The sequence below is a fragment of the Acomys minous genome (assembly GCF_964271855.1).
Source record: "Acomys minous genome assembly, chromosome: 14".
NCBI classification, from domain to species: domain Eukaryota; kingdom Metazoa; phylum Chordata; class Mammalia; order Rodentia; family Muridae; genus Acomys; species Acomys minous.
The window spans coordinates 77,013,612-77,033,359 of NC_140496.1; the positions used below are offsets into that span (position 1 = coordinate 77,013,612).

The window sequence follows — 19,748 nt, forward strand, 5'->3', positions numbered from 1 at the left end:
TTGGAAGAGCAGTCAGTGCTCTTAACCTCTGAGCCATCTGTCCAGCCCCCCACAAATATTCTTAAAGGAGCCCAATAGCAAATAGCTCAGGTGGTCAGTCAGCTGCACATCTAAGACCTAAAAGACTGTACAACTGAATGGGTATAATTGTCAATAGATTTATTTATAATAACAGGTGGTGAGCCTTCTGCCCTGCCCTCTATTCCTCACCTTGTAGTCAGGGAATGCTATTTCTAAATGCCACTCCTCTGTTTAAATACTAAGCGGTCTCTCGTTGATTGCTTAGGATAAAGGTCTAATTTCTTAACTGAATAAACAAGTTACCTCTTGTCCAACCACTTCTGCCTTAACTCATTTTTTTAATCACTATCTAACTACTTTAAAATCCCCAAGGTTTTTCTACCTTCTACACAATTGTAAGTGTTGCTATGGAAGCTTTACAGCCACCCTCCCTCCATCTCTCTCCCCTTCTCCCCCCCCTCCCCCCTCCCGTCTCTGTTTTTTGAGACAAGGTTTCTCTGTGTAATAGCCCTGCCTGTCCTGGAACTTACTCTGTAGACCAGGATGGCCTGCCACCATGCCTGGCCTAGATTTCTTTCTCATCAGCCACATTCAGACATTTCTCCCTCACTCCCCCGCTCCCAGCTAAGATGATGCTACTCGCCTGCCTGCATTATACATCCACATTAAACATGACTTCCCCCAGGAAGCCTTGAGTGACTCCCTTCAAGCTCTGGGTCTGTTGAGAAAGCTGGTTCATGGAATGAGTCTACTAATCCAAATCTCTATGAGACTCCTACTGTACTCCCAAGCACTCAACAAATAGTTGGTGAACACATGGAGTTTTAACTTAAGAGTAAGGAAAGAGGGCTGGAGAGATGGCTCAGTGGTTAAGAGGACTGTCTGCTCTTCCAGAGGTCCCGAGTTCAATTCCCAGCAATCACATGGTGGCTCACAACCATCTACAATGTGATGATCTCATGCCCTCTTCTGACATGCAAATAATCATATACATATAATAAATAAAATTTAAAAGCCAGATGGGGGAAAGAAGGGGGAGGTATTCTGAAAATGAAGATGGAAGGGGCTCCTGGTGCTAGGTGGCAGATATCAAGCTGGGATTGCTTGCTTGGTGCCTTTCTTTTTAACTGGAGCAGCTGCTGTTTCCTGTCCTGGTTTGCAGGGAGGCTTAGCAAGCACACATGCTGAGATCTGCTGATACTGTGACCAATACAAAGCAAATTTTGGTAGTTTTCCTCTCAGTGACCTTGGCCTGCACTTCCGACCAACCCTCCCACTTTAACTATCATATATATGGGAGGCATAGTCTATGCTCTGAGGCTGGTTTAGTCTTCATTCAACCTTCCCAATAAGGTTATGGAGATGTCTCTTGTTATTCTCACTTTACTCTGACCAAGCTAATCCTGGAGGAAACAGCACTCAGGAGCAGAGATACAAAGGAAGAGAACTCTGACTGTCTCGAGGGCTCCTGGTGACCTTTCACTCCTTCATCGCATGCAGGGCCACCTCCACTTCCACCTCCCTGGGTACGGAATATCCTGGGACTCCGCTGAAAGTTTCATCTTATACTTGATGGACAGTGTGGTTGCATACAGCAGTTATCACATTTACTCAACAAAGCATTGGCTAAGCGCTTTGCAGGTGTCGTAGCGGGCAAGTTGCACAGACCTACATTTTAAAAAAGGATTATCTCTCTACGTTGCAGATGAGGAAATACCGACACAAACAAGCAAATGAGTAATCACCAATGGTGTTCACCTATAATTGCAACACGCTCTGGAAGCTGAGGCAAGAGGATCTCAAGTTCAAGGCCTATATACCAAGGCCCTGTGACAAAATCAAAGAAAGTGTGTTTAAATGTGCTCCAAGTGACACAGTTCGTAAAAGTCCATACACCTGGGTACAAAGAGAACCATATGACAGTGCAAAGCAGTCCTTGGTCCTCAGTGAAGTGAAATGTGGTGACACTGAACAACTCAGGCTTTAATAACTCTTGATAGGAGATAAAAGGATATATATATATATATATATATATACATGTATGTGTGTGTGTAAATATACTGCTGCCTAATAAACTATCATAAACATAATGGCTTCTGTTGGATCTGTTTCTTAACAATCAAACTTTATTATACAACCCAACTATCTTACACAAGAGGGAAAAAAAATTTAAAGAGAAACAAGAGTGAACTTTCTGGTATCTGTTCCAACGGGACGGGTCCCTAGGTGTCTCTGGCCTGCGTGCAGCCCCCCCCCCCCCCCCCACTGCTACCCTCACCCCCTGCCTTCAGTCTGCTTCTTGAATTCTAGGCCCAGGATGGCTCCACCCAGTCTATCTCAAGGTTAATCCCAGGGAGTATCCATGGGTGTGTCCAAGGGCAAAGCCCGCCAAGACTGCTTTCACCTGTGACAAAGTTTACAATCCTTCCCACAGACTTCAAATAACTTTCAGTTACTAGCTACCAATTCTGAGAGTCAACACTGGACTGCACTTGGAGATTTTTCTTGATTTCAAATGGATGTATTGACAGTTAGCTCAGAGCTCACTGGGTACTTGAAGACCCAAAATGGTCTCTGGGGATTGGGACCAGTTCACACAGATGCTCTGGGCCCATCACTGGAGACCCAGTGATTACTTTGTTGTGTTGCTCTCATCATCTTGAAGTTTTTAATAGTTGTGGAACAAAGAATCCCCTGGGCCAGGAAACGTCTGCTGCCAGCCCATCTAGTAGCTGCTGCTGGATGTCTTCCTCCATGTCCCTCACATCCTGGAGAGGCTCACCTAGGTTTTGTTTTTGTTTTGTCTTCCGTGATAGCATGAGCTTTTCAAGAGAGTGGGAACAAAGTTGCTGAACGTCTAGTCCATAATCTCCAGACCATCATTTTTGCTGCACTGGCCAGCAGCCTCCAGGACAACCTAGATGCGAGGAAGGTGGAAACCTGAATTCCTCTTCTTCTTCTTCTTCTTCTTCTTCTTCTTCTTCTTCTTCTTCTTCTTCTTCTTCTTCTTCTTCTTCTTTTCTTCTTCTTCTTCTTCTTCTTCCTCTTCTTCTTCTTCTTCTTCTTCTTTTCTTCTTCTTCTTCTTCTCCTTCTTCTTCTTCCTCTTTTTCTTCCTCTTCTTCTTCTTCTTCTTCTTCTTCTTCTTCTTCCTCTTCTTCTTCTTCTTCCTCTTTTTCTTCTTCCTCTCCTCCTCCTTCTCCTTCTTCTCTCTTTTTTTTTTTGAGACAAGGTCTCTCTTTGTAGTAGCCCTGGCTGTCCTGGAACTCTCTTTGTAGACCAGGCTGGCCTTGAACACACAGAGATACGCCTGCCTCTGCCTCCTAAGTGTCAGGATTAAAGGCCTTCGCCACCATACCCGCCTTGAATTCCACTTTTGGATAGGAAAAAAAAAAAGCCATTTGCAAAGGGAAGTACGGAAAGGGATGGACAGGGTTTGTGGCCACCTATTTGCAACCTACCTACCTCAGGAGAGGTTTGGAGAAAGGTTTTGGAGAAAGGAAATGATCTCAGTTTGGGACACGTTGTAGTTGAGGTCTCTCTGGTAAATCCATGCAAAGTTGCCCAGTATCTACAAAATTATCTAGAACGTAAAAGAGAATCACGCTGGGGTACGTGCATTCAGTAACTGTCTTCATGGAGAATGTAGGTGTTTGAATACACAGACGCATACGCCCACAAAGTTCTCATGGATTAAGGTAAGGCCAATGAGTCTCTCAGACCAGTCGATGTTTAAGTAAATTCTTCTTTCACCTATTTCACCTTTGTCACCAGGGGAGAATATTTGTGGCCCTAATCCATTTTCTGCAGCCCACTCAAGGTTTAGTATTTCTGGGCGTGTGCAGCCTGTATATACAGATCAGGTCATTTACTGTCTTAGTTAGGATTATGACTGAAACACCATGACCAAAGTAACTTGGGGAGGAAATGGTTTATTTCAGCTTACACTTCCAGGGAACAGTCCATTACCAAGGGAATTCATGACAGGAACTCAAGCAGGGCAGGCACCTGGAGGCAGGAGCTGATACAATGCTGCTTACTGGTTTGCTCCTTGTGGCTTGCTTTTGTATAAGACCCAAGACTTCCAGGCCAAGGAGGGCACCACCCACAGTGGGCTGGGACCTCTACCCATCAATCACTAATTTAAAAACTGCCTTATAACCTGTGCTGGCTAGTGTTTATGTCCACTTTACACAAACCAAAGTCATCTGAGAAAAGGGAACCTCAATTAAGAACATTTCTCCATAAGATCAGGCTGTACCCAAGCCTGTAGGGCACGTTCTTGATTAACCAATTATGGGACAGGACTCAGTTCATTGTGGATGGTGCCATCCTGGGTGCTGTAAGAAAGCAGGCTGAGCAAGCCATGAGAAGTAAGCCAGTAAACAGTACTCCCCCATGTCACTGCAACAGCTACTGCCTCCAGGTTCCAGCCCCGTTGGGAGTTCCTGCCTTTCATCAGTGACACGGAAGCATAAGCCTAATAAACCGTTTCCTTTCCAAGTTGCTTTGGTCATGGTGTCTCATCACAGCAATAGAAACCCTAACTAGGACGCAGCCAGATCTTATGGAGGCATTTTCTTAATTGCGGTTCCCTCTTATCAGACAACTCTAGCTTGTGTCAAATTGACGTCACACTAGCCAGCACACTTATGAGAAAATTACTCAGTCCTCTTTCCCAACCCAATATGCAAGCATAGAACAGGAACAGAATCAATCAAAGTAAAAACTTGATTTTTAAAAATGAAAAAAAGATTGAGAAATAATTATTAATACTTTAAAATACAGTCGTTTTAAGTGTTTTATTTTATTTCGCTTTCCACCCCCCCATCCCAAAGCCTATCACTTGGGCCGGCCAAGAGAAGTAAGAAGATACCCCAGGTTCAGTCTCTCTGGCCTTCCCTGTTTCCTTTCTCTCTTCACTGGGAGAGACTCTGAACAAAGCTCACTTGTCTACTTACCCGGATCTGCCCCCAAAAGGAACACTGCTGTTCTCTATCCTTTTGCCCAAACTCCCTCAGCTAGAAAAGTATTAAACTCATCTCTCAAGAAGAAGAACTAGAACCCAGATGCACCACAATGTCCCAAGCCTTGCCTGTTTTTCTGGCCTTGCTCATTTGTAATAGAAGTAAGTTACCAACCCTCTGTTGCCCGTAGCCCCACTGTCATTTTCCCAATGAAGACAGTATTTCACGTGCCACGGTCCTCTTGGAGGCAGTTGGTTGAATGAGATTCTGGGGCTTATTTCCTGGAGCCTCAGAGGATCCACGCAGAATGTAGAAATCAACAAAGACCAGACATGCCTAATCACGGGGATAGGGGAAAGCCCTACCCAAGTACGGATGATGTCACAAGTCAACAGGTTTGAATGGATAAAAAGCTGTGGGTGAGCTACTGGCTTGTCAAAACCCCTAACCGTCGACATGGGGTGGGGGAGGTGGGGGGGGGGGAGTGAGGTGGTGGGAGGACATGATCAAAACGGTATGTGTGAAATTCTCAAAGACCTAATAGAAATGTTTGGGGGTTTTGTTTTGTTTTGTTTTCAAGACAGAATTTTTCTCTGTGTAGCCTTGGCTGTCCTAGACTCACTTTATAGGTCAGGCTGGTCTTGAACTCACAGAGATCCATTGTGCGACTGTGCCCGGATTTTTTGTTTGTTTGTTTGGTTGTTGATTTTGGTTTGTTTTGGGGGAGGTTGTTATTGTTTTTTGGCAAAGAAAGCAGGAATCACTTGTTCTTTTAAAACAAAAACAAATGTCTTTTAAGGAAAAAAGCAAAATGCCCAAAAAGAAGAAAGCCAAGGGGAAGGAGGTGGCCCCACCCTGCCAGCATCGTGAAGAAGAGCAGGAGGCCAAAAAAGGTGATGAGTCCTCTGAAGAGAGGCCTAAGCACTCTGGCATTGGACAGGACATCCAGCCCAAAAGAGACCTCACTTGCTTTGCCCCGGTTACTCAGGCCACAACAGGAAAGGGCCATGCTCCACAAGTGGCTCCTGCCATTAACCAGTTTGCCCACAGCTGCAAGCCAGAGACACAGCAGGAGAAGCAAAGGCTGCTGGCCTGTGCTGAAAAGCAAGCAAGCTGCTAGCAAGGGGAACCACCTGTCCTTCAAGCAGGGCATCAATCCATCCCTACCCTGATGGAGAACAAGAACGCTCAACTAGTGGTGATCACCCACAATGTAAACGCCATTGAGCTGGTGTTCTTCCTGCCTGCCTTGTGTGGCCAGATGAGGGTCCCCTATTACACCATCAATGAATGGGAAGGCCAGGCTGGGGTGACTGGTCCAAAGGAAGACATGTGCCACTGTTGTTTTCATGCAGGTTAACTTGGTTAGAAAAAGTCTCTGTGGCTAAGCTTGTGGAAGCTATTAGGACTAACTACAATGACAGATTGCTGGCCCTGGGGAGGCAACATCTTAGGTCCAAGATCTGTGGCTTAAATTGCCAAGCTGGAAACAGGAGAGGCCAAAAAATACACTAAACTGGGTTAAGTGTCCACTGTTAAGTTAAAAAAAAAAATAGGAAAAGCATTTTGTTGAGAAATGAGTATATTTAGGTTTTGCAAGATGCATATACTTATTGCAACGTTTATCTATGTTATAGGTCAAGCAGGACAGAACCACCATTAGGAGAGTCCACCTTTAACTTTATTCGTAGGACTTGACCTCATTGCCTTCCACAGCTCCCAACTATCAAATATTTACTTGGGTGACGTTGCAGTGCTCATTTAGGTCATGTCTGGGGCATTACGATGTGAAATGTGTCAAAGCTGAAGCCTTTTTGATGGCAAATGACAGAATACTTTTGAAGAAAAGAGATGAGGCCACCAGGTTGAAAAGTTTGGAAAGAAGGAGGGCAAGCCTTGAGAGAACGCTGACAGGGAAGGACAGGGGATGTTTGGAGCTCTTCACCTGGAAGATCTTTCTCTCAAGTGGTGTCGCTAGCTCTTTTCAGAAGCTCCCTGGAGGGCCAAGGGTGGTCGCGCCTGCCTGTGCTCTCAGGACTTAGCAGGCTGAGGCAAAAGGATGATGACTTTACCAGACTGGGGTACACAGTGAGACCTGGGGTGAATCAATCAACCAATCACTGCAGATGGTTTGTTCATGGGGACTACTTCTCAACATCTGATGCACAGTTTTGCTCCGTGCTTCGCCTCCATCACATGCCAGACTGCATAAAAATGGTCTTGGGAGTTGAAAAACACTCTATCAAAGGGAGAAAGGTGTGGACAAAGACGGTGGTGCCATTTCTAAGTGGTTGGGCTGTGCAGATTACGGAAGCCAAGCTGAGCCAGACTGACAGACAGAGGAGGTTGTTGATTTTGTCCTTTTTTGTTTTTTCTTCAAAACAGGGGCTCTCTGTGTAGCCTTGGCTGTCCTGGACTCACCTTGTAGACCAGGCTGGCCTTGAACTCACATCGATCCGCCTACCTCTGCCTCCCGAGTGCTGGGATTAAAGGTGTGCATAACCACCGCCTGGCCTTGTCTTTTTTTTTTTTTTTAAGATTTATTTATTATGTATACAGTATGCATCAGATCACATTTATAGATGGTTGTGAGCCACCATGTGGTTGCTGGGAATTGAACTCAGGACCTCTGGAAGAGCAGTCAGTGCTCTTAACCGCTGAGCCATCTCTCCAGCCCCTGTCTTTATTTTTTTAATGAGAAAGATTTCATAGTGTTTTATTGGCAAAGAGTAAGGACACAGCTGATGTCACTGGGTCAAGATTAAGGAGAGGAGGAGAGGACAGACCTGATGGAGGAAAGGGAAATGGGGCTTCTTCCAAGTTTTTAAAATAGAGTCTCCATTAGTAGGGGTGCAGAAAGTATTACAAACTGTTAAACTGCTTTCCTAGGCCCAACTAACTCAACATCAATACAGCCAGCAGAGTCCACCTGAGCACTGGTGTAGAGGAGGAGGCAGTCTTCAAGTCAGAGAACAGTTGTCATCTAAGTTTTACATTTTTAAAAAATGTTGATAAGTCAACAAACCTGTTTCCATTAAAAAAAAAATTGAGAAGGGGTCAAGGACACCACAAGGAAATGTTACGGTTGTGTAGCTTGGTCTTCTTATGGGACTCCTAAGAGTGGGGACAGATGTCTCTGATTCTGTTACCTGTTTTGGGGACCCTTTCCCCCTACTGGGCTGTCTCATCTAGCCCTAATTAAAGAGGAGGTGCCTAGTCTTACTGGGATTTGGTATACCATGGCTGGTTGATATCTATCTAGGCTGGCCCTCTTTCTGAAGAGAAACAGAGGAGAATTGGATGGGGGAGGGAAGACTGGGAAAGAGGGGGGAGGGAAGACTGGGAGAGAGGAGGGAGGGCAAACAATGGTACGGATGTACAATAAAATCAAAATTTTAAAAAGTAAGAAGAAATTCAAATTGGACAGGGCATCTAATGAATATGAATAAGCATATTAAATATGTCGTGGTCATGCTGAAAAGCAAGGGGATTAACTCTAGAGGGTAAGGGGGTGAAAAGATGAAGGCCTGAGTTCAGATTCTAGCACCCACATAACAAGCCAGGCATTGTCCCGCATGCCCGGAACCCCAGTGCTGTAGGAGGCAGAGGCAGACCCGGTCACTGGGACTTGCGGACTCTCAGCCTGGCCAAGAACTGTGAGCTCCAGGTTCAGTGGGAAGTCTGTCTGGAGAAAAAAGGCTGAGCAAGATGAAAAGAGCCCAACACCTTCCTCTGGCTTACCATGTGTGCAACAGGAGAGCATATCTGCACACATATGTACACACACACACACACGTTAAGTGTGTGCATTGATTATTTACACAAAAGTTCCAAAACAAAATAACACTGACTCAGGCATGGTGGCACACACCTTTGATCCCATCGTGTGGGAGGCAGAGGGAGGAGAATTGCTATGAGTTCAAGACCAGCCTGGTCCACAAAGTGAGTTCCAGGACAGCCTTAGCTGTTACACAGAGAAACTGTGTCTTGAGAAAGGAAGAAAGGAAGAGAGAGAGAGAGAGAGAGAGAGAGAGAGAGAGAGAGAGAGAGAGAGAGAGAGAGACTGACCTTTAAGCAGCACCTCTGAAAATTGCATTTTTTGATCCCTTTCTCTATATTAAATACCTCCCGCAACTATCAGTATATTCTGAAGCCACTAGATGGCCACAATACAAACACAGGGAATCAAACCAAGGCACCAACATATCCATTTGACACAAGAAAGTCTCTGCTTTATCACTTAGAAAATGAGAGTAACGGTTTTAATTACGAACATAAAAAAGGTAGGGCAATATGCTTAGTAGTTTGGATTGCGGAAATACACAGGTTTCACAAGACGTTTACTGTGCTGGTTTGTTTTGTTTTGCATTAAAGTTAAGGGTTAATAATTAGGCAAATAGGAATAAAGACAGAATTTGTGTTCCTACCAAAGACAAGAAACTCTGAGGCAGCAGAAAGAAATTTTTGAGAGAGAGAGAGACTGAGAGAGAGAGAGAGAGAGAGAGAGAGAGAGAGAGAGAGAGAGAGAGAGAGAGATTGGGATCAGTATACATAAGGAAGGGGAAAGGACTCGGTGGAGATGCGGGGAGAGGTTTTGTGAAGAATGGAGGATTGGAAGGGTAAGAAAATTATCTCTGCCAGGTGTGGTGGCGCACGCCTTTAATCCCAGCACTCGGGAGGCAGGCGGATCGCTGTGAGTTCGAGGCCAGCCTGGTCTACAAGGTGAGTCCAGGACAGCCAAGGCTACACAGAGAGACCCTGTCTTGAAAAAAACAAAAACAAAAACAAAAAAAGAAAGAAAGAAAAAGAAAAAAAGAAAATTATCTCAATGAATTACAAAGGGGTGTTTAATGAAAAAAAAACCCAACCTTTTAAAAAGCTTTATTTATTAATAAAAACCTATAAATCCAATAGTGTTAAAGGCTGAAAGTCGCTCTTGTGATTATATTTAAACAATTTGTGGTTCATTTCCCATGATAGCCTAGAAATATATCTGTGTGTATTATAGTTGTTGTTTTTCTGTTTTGGTGGTGGTGGTGGTAGTGGTGGTGGTAGTGTTTTAAAAACAGGGTCTTATGTAGTCCAAAGTAGTCTTGAACCCCTGATCTTCCTACTTCCAACTCTCAAATAATGAGATTATAGGTATGTGCCACCTGACCTCTATTGTATATTTTTGTTGTTTTGAGATAGAGTCTTGCTCTGTAGCACAAGGCATTCTCTAACTCATGATGATCCTCCTGCCTCAGCCTCCTGAGTGCCAGGATGTATATACAAACATGCCTGACTTCAAAAAAATAATTCTTTACTGAACTGTTAAGTGATTTTTAAAAAACAAAAACAAACAAGAACAAAAATGTTTTTCTGGGTCGAGGATGCAGCTCAGTTAGTAGAGGTCTCCCTAGCAAAGCCCTGGTTCTGATTTCCCAGCACACAGCGGCAATTCCAGCACTTGGTAGATGGAGGCAAGATCAGAAGTTCAAGGTCATCCTCAGCTACATACTAAGTCTGAGGCCAACCTGGGCTACATGAGACCCTGCCTCAAAAAAACAGAATCTATTCTTTTTAAATTTTATAAGTGAAAAGTCAGATATGGTAAATAACAGCATATTTCTATCTTGCTTTAATTTACAGCATGGTAGCTTATGTTAACTACAACAGTTTTATTGACACTATAGATGACACACACACACACAAAAAAAAATGCAGAGCACAGAATTAGACTGATGAAGACTGAATCCTGAGTCTATGGACTCTTGGCTCTGTAACTGAGGGGAAAAAAATGGCATGACCTTTCTGTAACTCAAGTGTTCTCATTTGTAAAAGGAGGCTCCTAATGGTATCTATTTTATAATATTTTTATGATAAGTAGATAATTCATGTTCTAACTGCTTGGCATACAAGAAGCACACAGCAAAGGATGATTATTATCTGTATTACATAGATGTCTTCATAGTCAAAGGTTAGCACTCAAAGGAGTCTTAGAATAGAGGCTTTATGCAGGCAACTAGTTACGACTCAAACAGATGTCAGCGTTATATACCCAGAAAAGGCCACTTCAGTTGTGCAGGGGCAATTTCTATTCCTAGCCTTCTAAAGGCCCTTATAATGGTAAGGATTACAACCACTAGTCCTAGTGTCACATGGCCGCAGTTCTGTCTCCATCCCACAGCAGAGTTTCCCTCTTCATCCTACCTTGTCATAGATAGGCAAAATGTTGACTAAGATGGTCTTTCTTCTTGGTTCTTACAGGAAAGCTTCGGGCTTCTTCTCCATGCTTTTCAGTCTTTGCTAGGACTGATGGCTGCTTGGGTGAGAAAGGCTCTAGCTGTGCGGGTTTCTACAAGTCCCCACCTCCTGGCAGCCAATGGGTTGGTGGCTTATCGCTAGGAGACCATGTAGGAGGTCAGTCCTCCACATACTCAGGCTTATTGTTAAGTCACTGCTTGGTGTCAACTGTTCCTGCATTATTGCTGTATCCATAGTGCCTTGCCTTGTGAATAACATGTAATTGATGCTGGTAGATTTGGGCCAAAAAAAAACTGAACCTGCTCACAATCCCAATCACTTCAATGCCCAGAAGTCTCCCAGGTAACCTATACCATTGACTCTTACTTATCTCCATAATTCTAAATCTACCAGTCAGATTCAATCCCCATTCTTCACCTTCTAAAACCTTCCCCTGTGTCCTGTGCCTTTCTTGATCCACAAGCGGTAAATTTCTCACCTTAGAACATCTTTTCCCCTTCACTGCTTAAGGCAAGGCCTTGCTCTCCCTCATTTTCTTGGTATGTCTCTCAAATAGACACCATGATTTCCCCAACCGCATAGGTGGGGAAGACATAGCTCCTGCTCCCAATTGCAGCTTCCAACCCTTTCTCCTCCCTTTGAAGTTCTTAATATATTGTTGTATTACCCTATGGGTTGATGGTACACTCCTATTAGAATCATTTAGGCAAGCTTTAAGAAAAGGACCAAAGTTGGGCAGTGGTGGCACAGGCCTTTGTTCCTGTAGTCATGCCCTGAATACTACCATCACAAGTTACACAATATTGACTTCAGGTCTTCCACTCTGACCACTTGGATAGTTCAATGCAAGACTTAAAGAGTCCAAACTTAATTTCTTTTTTCTTTTTCTTTTTGAGATAAGATCGTATGCATCCTACGCTGGCCTAATCCTTGCTCTGTAGTGATTACGAGAAGGCCCCAAGCCTTGCGGTGCTGGGAAGAGAACCCGTAGCTTATTGAGTAGTATGTACACACTCTGCCAACCGAGCTGCATGGGAGCCCAACTCTCCAACCTTCCAATCCACAGCTCTTCCCGCACCTCACTAGGCACCCCACCTCTCCCCTGCCCCCGACTCTCCTGTCTTCACTTCCTACTCTGTCCAAAGAAAGTCCCTCAGACCTCACTCCCTAGGGAGGAACCTTTTCTGTGTGTTGTGTTTACTGGTCCAAAGTAACTCTGCTGAAAGGCAATTATCTGCCTTTTCTAGAGGGAGGAAAAAAATATGTAAAATCATGCTGATGTCTTTCTCCTACATTTGTTATCATAAGCTTCAAAGGGCGTAACAGAGCCTCCTGCTTCCTCCTCCCAAGTGCCATCATCTAAGCCACACTCCACTGACCCCAGCTTCAACAGCATTTTTAATTACCCAGCTCCTGGTGACGACGCTGGTTACTTAGGACTGTTGCCCTGAACCTTCTTTCTTCAGCACTCCCACTAGGCAAACTCACCCACTGTTTTTAAGCTCTCACCACCAGTGCCACGGACTTCCGTGGATCTGCACCCCCATCCCAGCTCTCTGACTGGTTAACATGGTAAGGCTCAACCTCCTCTAAAACCCCCACCCTCTCAGCTCAAATCCATTTCACCTTCTGGAGAAACTCAGTCCTGTTGTCACACTCCTGTGGCAAGACTCCGCTACTGCAGCTCTCTAATAGCGAATATGCAACTTCTTGTCTTAAACATGAATTTCCTGGAGCTAGGGGATGCAGTTCTGGGCGAAAGGGCTTACCTAACATTTTTCAAAGCCCTGTCTTTGATGCTCAAAGAAGAAAAAAAAAAATACATTTCCTCAATTCCAAATTCTCTGTCTTTTACCCAATATGGCCATTTCCTATTTAGGAAAAATTGGAAGTGCCTAATAAAAAAATCTGATCTTCTTCTTCTGTCTTTTCTCCGTCTCTTTTTAATATTTTTATTTAATTTTAATTTATGTGTGTTGGTGTGAGGTTGTCAGATCTTGTTATGGACCGTACCCACAGATCTTGGAGTTACAGACAGTTGTGAGCTGCCGTGTGGGTGTTGGGAAATTGAACCCGGGTCCTTTGGAAGAACAGGCAGTGCTCTTAACCACTGTGCCATCTCCCCAACCCCTTCTCCTGCTCGTTCTCAAGTGCTTTCCAGCATCTACACCGCCATGGAATGCTGCCACTGCTTCCATTCCCAGTGACCTCTTCCAAGTACCTGACCTCCTTTCCTATCAGCGACATGTATAGAGAGGATAGCGCTCTGACCCTTTCATCATTTTCTTCTTGGTTTCCGTGGCCAGCTGCGTTTGTCACTTTTCTGTTGCTGTTATGAAACAGCATGACCAAGTTGACTGGGCTGTGAGTCCCTCAAGGCGGAAAGGCTCAGAAGCATTCAGCAGGTACGGCCTTGGGAATCGAAAGCCATGTGTTCACACTTAGCAAGTGCAAAGCAGAGACAGTTACTGTAAATACAAGAGGCTTTTTACTCTCCAGGCCCATTCCTAGTGTTAAGATTTCCTCCAGGAATGCCATAGCACCTCAGCCTCAGAGTGTCGCCAACTGCGGAACAAGCGTTCAAACCCCTGAGACTATAGGGGACCATTTCTCCTTCAAACCACTCTATCGGTTTTTTTCTGATTCTCCTCCTATCCCCATGACTTCTCCATCTCCGTTTCTTTGTTTGCTCAGCCTCCTCGACTCCTCCTCTAAGTGGTGGAGGACTCCTCTTTATCCTGTGCTATCCAATGCAAGGGTCCACTAGTTGTGGGGGTGAAAATTGATTGTCACCTTGACCACAACTAGAGTCCCCAAGGAGACAAGCTTCTAGGCCCATCTGTTGTGTTAGTTAGGTTAGCTGAGGTGGAAAGAGTCACCAGAACCGTGGGTTCCACTGTTTCATGGACTTAGTTGCAGGCTGGATAAACAGAAAGCAAGGCGAGGACTAACAGTCATCTCTCTGGGGTCCTTGACTGCAAGCAGCATGTGACCACCTGCCTCACACGCCTATAGCTATGCTTTTCCTATTGCTATGGACCGTACCAACAGACTAGGAGCTCAAATAACCCCTTCCTTCCTTAGCTGCACTTGTCAGTGTTTTGCCATAGCAGTGAGCAAATTAACTAACACAACTAGCGTCTACTTAAATTTAAAATAACCTAATGAGACAAAATTTACATTCAGTTCGATTGCCCTAGCAGTACTTCAGGTGCTCGCTGGGCACATGTAAATAATGTACAACAGAGATACAGACACAGATAATTCCACCGTCACAGACAGTGCTACTGAATAGGGCTGGCCTAAACTCTTTAGCGACCCTGCCCAGCTCCATGGTTTATAATGAGTCTATGTGCTAATGAGCGCTAAAGTTATCCCTCCAATCTGACCCACAGTTCAGATTTGTATGTAGAACTGCTTATTTCATAGGCGCGCTTGGGAGTCTTAACAAGCCATTGGAACTAAAGTCCAAAATAGAACATTCCATTTTCATTCTCCTCTCCCTTCCTCTACCCACAAAAACTTTTTTTTCTCCTCTGTTCTATGACACTATCTCATCAGGGTTTTAAAACATGTTTTGTTTGTTTGTTTGTTTTATTTGTGTGTGTGTGTGTGTTAGTATGCACACTTGTGTGCAGGCTCTTGTGCAGGCCAGAAGAAAGCACTAGATCCCCTGGAGCTGCAGCTGCACAGGCAGTTGTGAGCTGCAGGATGTGGGTGCTGGGAACCGAACCTGACCGTTGCAGGAGCAGCGAATGCTCTTAACCACTGGGTCACCTCTGAAGCCTCCATCTCAACAAGTTTGAAACAAACAAACAAAAAATCTGTTGTTGCCCTGATTCTTCTTCTTTCTTCATCTTCAATATCTAACCCGATAGTTTTACTAACTTCATACAGAAGATATATTTCAAGTCTATCCTTAGCTGCATCCTCTGTCACATTCTCTAGTTCATGAGTTTCGCCTGCGCCACTGTCCTGCTTATATGACATATCCTACACCCACAATTGTTGTTGATAAATTACCAATAGGGCCTAATGATGTTTATTATCAGGCCTATACTTATTATCATGACAGTATAACCCGCTAGCAATCCATCAAAACACAGACACCTGTTATATTTCAAAATAGCCTTAGTTAACTTGGGGCAGGGCAGATATTAATCCCCTAAACTACTTCCCATCGTAGTTTATATCCCATGCCATCTGCTTCTAATAATTTCTATCAAGTAGCTCCCATCCATAATCCCAGATACTTGCTAATGTTCTTCATCTGGGCCAAATCGTCCATCCGCGCCGGCCACATGCTTCTCTTCCTCCTATCCCATAATGGCCTCCTTCTTCCTCTCCTCTCTTCTCAGGTCTTTCTTCTTCCCAAGATTCTCTCTGTCTCTCCAAGCAGGAACCTTAGCCACACCTATCTCATTTGCCCTGCCCAGATGACGGCCTTTTATTAATTAGGATCAAAATACATCAGACCAACCCTCCCCCCCAACACAATAGTTTGTAGCCCTTCTCAGATTCGTAGTAAATATACCAAACTGACATCTGCAATCCTATACAATACTGAAAAAAATTCAACTTAGTTTAAAAAAAAACAGAATAAATTATGTCTGAATAATAGATATTTGCTATAAAAAGCTTTAGGAACCATTTGTTTCTGCATTTTTGAGAAACAGTCCCATGCACCTATGGGGACCTTGCACACACTCTGTACCTGACAGTGACTTTGAATTCATTAACCTCTTTTCCCTATCTACTTCCCAAGTGCTAGCATTAAGTGTGTGAACTACCAAGACTATCTCAACAAACTCTAGAGAACAGAATAATCACTTCCCAGACAAATGTATTAATTGGTGTGAATTCTATATTACTCACTATGTCGACCATTCATGTTTTGGGGGCTTTCTTGGAGCACTGTCTGTTATCAATGTGTTGGTTTGACTCACCCTGGGAAAACTTTTGTTGCCATTTCTTTTGGCTCAGCCTTAACTTCCCTAATTAGCCCACTACAGCTTACTGCCTTCTTGATTATAGTCTACACATTCTATCCGAATCCACTTCTCCAAGTTATGGTCAAACTAGACTATTTTCTACAGTTATAGGAATTCTAGTAATGAGGGGACAAGAAGACGAAGGAACAGGAAGTGTAATAGCATCCTTGCCACAGTAAGTCTTCCCTAATATGGAGCTTGGGGATTGCTCCATGAAATTAATATATGCCTTCCATCTGCAGGGCACGTGTCAGTTTGCTAACACACATCTTCACAGCCATCCAAACATCACAACTGCCTATGAAAACAACTCCCCCTCCTTTAGCTTCCTGTCTGTACCTGTTTTCCATACAACGGCCATATACCATATCAGGATTTTATGTCACCCTCCCTTCCTGTCTCCACCAGCTTCGGGATCTGCTTCATTTTATGTATGGGTGCTATACACATGGCTTAAAATAGTGAAAGAAAATCTCCCACGAGGGACCCTGAAAAGGTTTATTTCCCTTAATACAGACTGGATGACAACACAACAACTTCTAAGGTAATGCACCACCATGCCTAGCCACTAATATCTTCCAAGCGGGAATCAGGTCTTATGTTGAAGTTATTTTTGGAGAACAGCAGAAAAGATGGTGCAAGAAAATAACATGACACTTCGTAACATTCTTGAGCCACTCTCTTCTGTGGGTATTCATGTATGTACGTACTTGCAAGTGCGCATGTGTGCATGTGAGGAGGTCAGAGGTCAACACTGACTTTCAGTTGCTTCTCTGCCTTATTTTTTAAGGGATTATTTTGGTTTTATGTGTATGAGTGTTTTGCCTGAATTATTCCTGGGCATCATGTGTGTGCCTGCAGAAGTTGGAAGGAGAGCATCAGATCTCTGAGAACCCAAGTGGCAGAAAGTTGTGAGCTACCATGTGGGTGGCAGGAGTTGAATCTTGGTCTTCTGGAAGAGCAGCCAGTGCTCCTAATCACTGAGCCATCTCTCCCCAGCACCTGAGGCATATGATGTATGTTTAAATCTATGGCATTCTCTTTGCATCCACAGCTGACAGACACTGACCACTAAGTCAACCACTATGGATTTTTATCACATAAGTAACCTCAGGCAAATTAACTTATGTATAGTCTATTTCTCTTTATTTGTAATGCAAAGAATAACATCTATTTAGGATCTGATTATAAAGAATGAGGTTAAGAGACATTGATGGAAGAGCCCACAGGCAAAGTGTTGTGGCACCTACAACCAGAGGAAGATACAGTCAGGAAGTCTCCCACGCCTGCCTGCTGACGCAGGAACTAACACACCTAGTTTTATAAGGAGATTTTAGGGAACCTTTCTGAAACTTCTGATTAGGTATCATTTCCAAAAGCATTCTAGGTGCCAGGTAAATAAAAATCGACTTTAACAAAGGAGTATATGGTGTAGGCAGTCTTAGGCAGCAGTAGTTAGGATTTCTGGTTTCTAATTCTAGACCTGACCCTATTGCACTTTGGCAAGTTGTAGCATCTTTCTGGACCTATCTACTCACCTGCATGCATGACCTAGCTAACCTGCAAGCCCATAAGGGTCTGAAGGAAAATAAAATATGTTGTCAAGAGGTTTTGTTTTTCTGTAAATACAAACACATGCACAACTGGGTTTACAGGGGGCATTGGCAGCCTATTATATCAGTGGACCGCGCACGTAGTAAGCCAGGGATGCTTTGTAGTAAACTCAGCTACTAACTGTAGGACTATGACTTCCTCTTTTGCTATACAAAGCCAAGAAGCTTCCACTCCTTTCAGGTATATGACGTAGCCTGAAGTGATCAGGATTGTAGTCATAATCTGTGATCTGCGAAATTGTCTAGAAAAGTAAAAACGTGAATTTTGGGAAAGGACGGATTTGAATGTTTTCCCCTTAAGGGTATGACTCTGCCTGGCAAAATTTCTCGGTTCCGTCTTTCTTGGAACCCAAGTGTCTGGTAAGAAGGAAGGAAGGAAGTAGCAATGTATGCGTGAGCTTCGGGCAAAAGCTAGCAGGGCTGGGGCAGCTACTAAGGCGGCCATCGTGACTCTTCTAGCCTATAAGCAGCCTGACCTCGTCACTGGAAGAAATCACACTTCTCCAGCACATAACTTTCCAACTTCAGCTTAGAACTACACAACTGCAGCACAAACTCGGGTAAGACAGCCATAACCCTTCCACTTAACCGGGACCCAGGAAACTGCGCTTAGATATGCCCATCACAGAAGCCCCGCCCACAGAGACCGGAGAGACACGTCGCTCTGCGTTTTCCAATCAGAGCCACACTTCTGAGCTTTGACAGCCCAACACACAAGCTCCGCCCAGCGCGGACAAGCCCCGCCCACAGGGAGACGCCTCCACCCGCGTTTGGTCTTTAGCGACGGTAAACTTTGACCGCCGGCGCTGGAAATACTGAGCATGCGCCTTCCCTTTGGATGGTGGGCGTTCTGATTCTCGCTTTGGCGACGGGAGCTGTGGCGATCTTGCTAGTCGTGCGACTGTGGATCGTACTTGGGTCCCATCATGCCACTCCCCGAGAGTCTCTCGGACTCTTGATAGTAGCTGGATCCGGTAAGTATCTGGGCGGAAACCGAGGGCCTGTGTCTGGCACTACAAACCCCAGAGTGCACCGCGACTCTCTTCGGCCTTCTTAGCGCCTTTAGGAGCGCTGCATGCTGAGATTTGTAGTTTATCTGCGTGGCCGGAACTGGTTACCCCAGGCTGGGAAAATTGCTGTTTAGCTGACGCCACACAGCTGCCTTGTCATTAAGACAAGTTAAGTCATTTACACTTGTCTGTAATTAAGCCTCTCTGTAGTGTATAGCTTTCTAACAAATAATTAGCGACGGTGTACGCTGAAGCCTTTTGATGCTGATACACAGATGCCCCGTTTGCTGCTGTGAGTTATTAATGTAGGCCTTTTGTGTTTAGTTTAAGAACCGTGAACACTACATGGTAAACGAGGCACAGTTGTCTCACGTATAAATCTGCGAAGACCTTGAGGATAAAAACGTGGACACTTTACGACAATACCTTCAGAGTGACAGGGTATGAGTAATAAACTGTCCAATCAGCTCTGTATAGTCAAACACAAGTCGACCTATTTACACAACCAAGGTGACACCCAATCCTATACATGAGTGCTATCTGGAATACGTGTGGTAAAACCTGTTGTTCCAGGAGCAATAAAATAAAATTGAATAAAACCTAACAGTAAATTCGAGGTGTTTAGGCTGCCTCTGCAACAAGAGCATACAGTTTTACAGTAAACTTTTAAAATAAAACACTAATAAAAACTACATAAACCAGTAATATAGTGGTGTATTATCATTATCAAATGTTATGTACTATATATAATAGTGTATGTTGTACTTTTTTATATGATAGGCAGCACAGTAAATTTGTTTATATTGCACTACAGAGTACTTTGATCTATTTTGTCACTAGACATTAAAGACTGTTCAGTTCCTTTTTAATGTCATGTGATCAGTCAAGTATCATTGACTAAA

General features: G+C 44.1%; 2 protein-coding genes across 3 annotated transcripts in view; one reads left to right on the forward strand and one right to left on the reverse strand.

Moving 5' to 3' along the window:
• LOC311582674 (TLC domain-containing protein 4-like) overlaps positions 1–11,355 on the reverse strand; it is a 74,479-nt gene extending 63,124 nt beyond the window's left edge. Inside the window, exon 1 of the mRNA XM_084755899.1 lies at positions 11,179–11,355. The gene's annotated coding sequence lies outside the window, so the exon portion shown is untranslated. The remainder of the gene's footprint in view (positions 1–11,178) is intronic.
• A 7,196-nt stretch (positions 11,356–18,551) lies between these two features.
• ALG14 (ALG14 UDP-N-acetylglucosaminyltransferase subunit) overlaps positions 18,552–19,748 on the forward strand; it is a 69,828-nt gene continuing 68,631 nt past the window's right edge. The window contains exon 1 of one of the 2 annotated variants that reach the window (XM_084756585.1): positions 18,552–18,810. In XM_084756585.1, coding sequence (XP_084612711.1) covers positions 18,675–18,810 — 136 coding nt within the window. In that variant the 5' untranslated portion in view covers positions 18,552–18,674. The remainder of the gene's footprint in view (positions 18,811–19,748) is intronic. The other variant, XM_084756584.1, reaches the window with a different exon arrangement.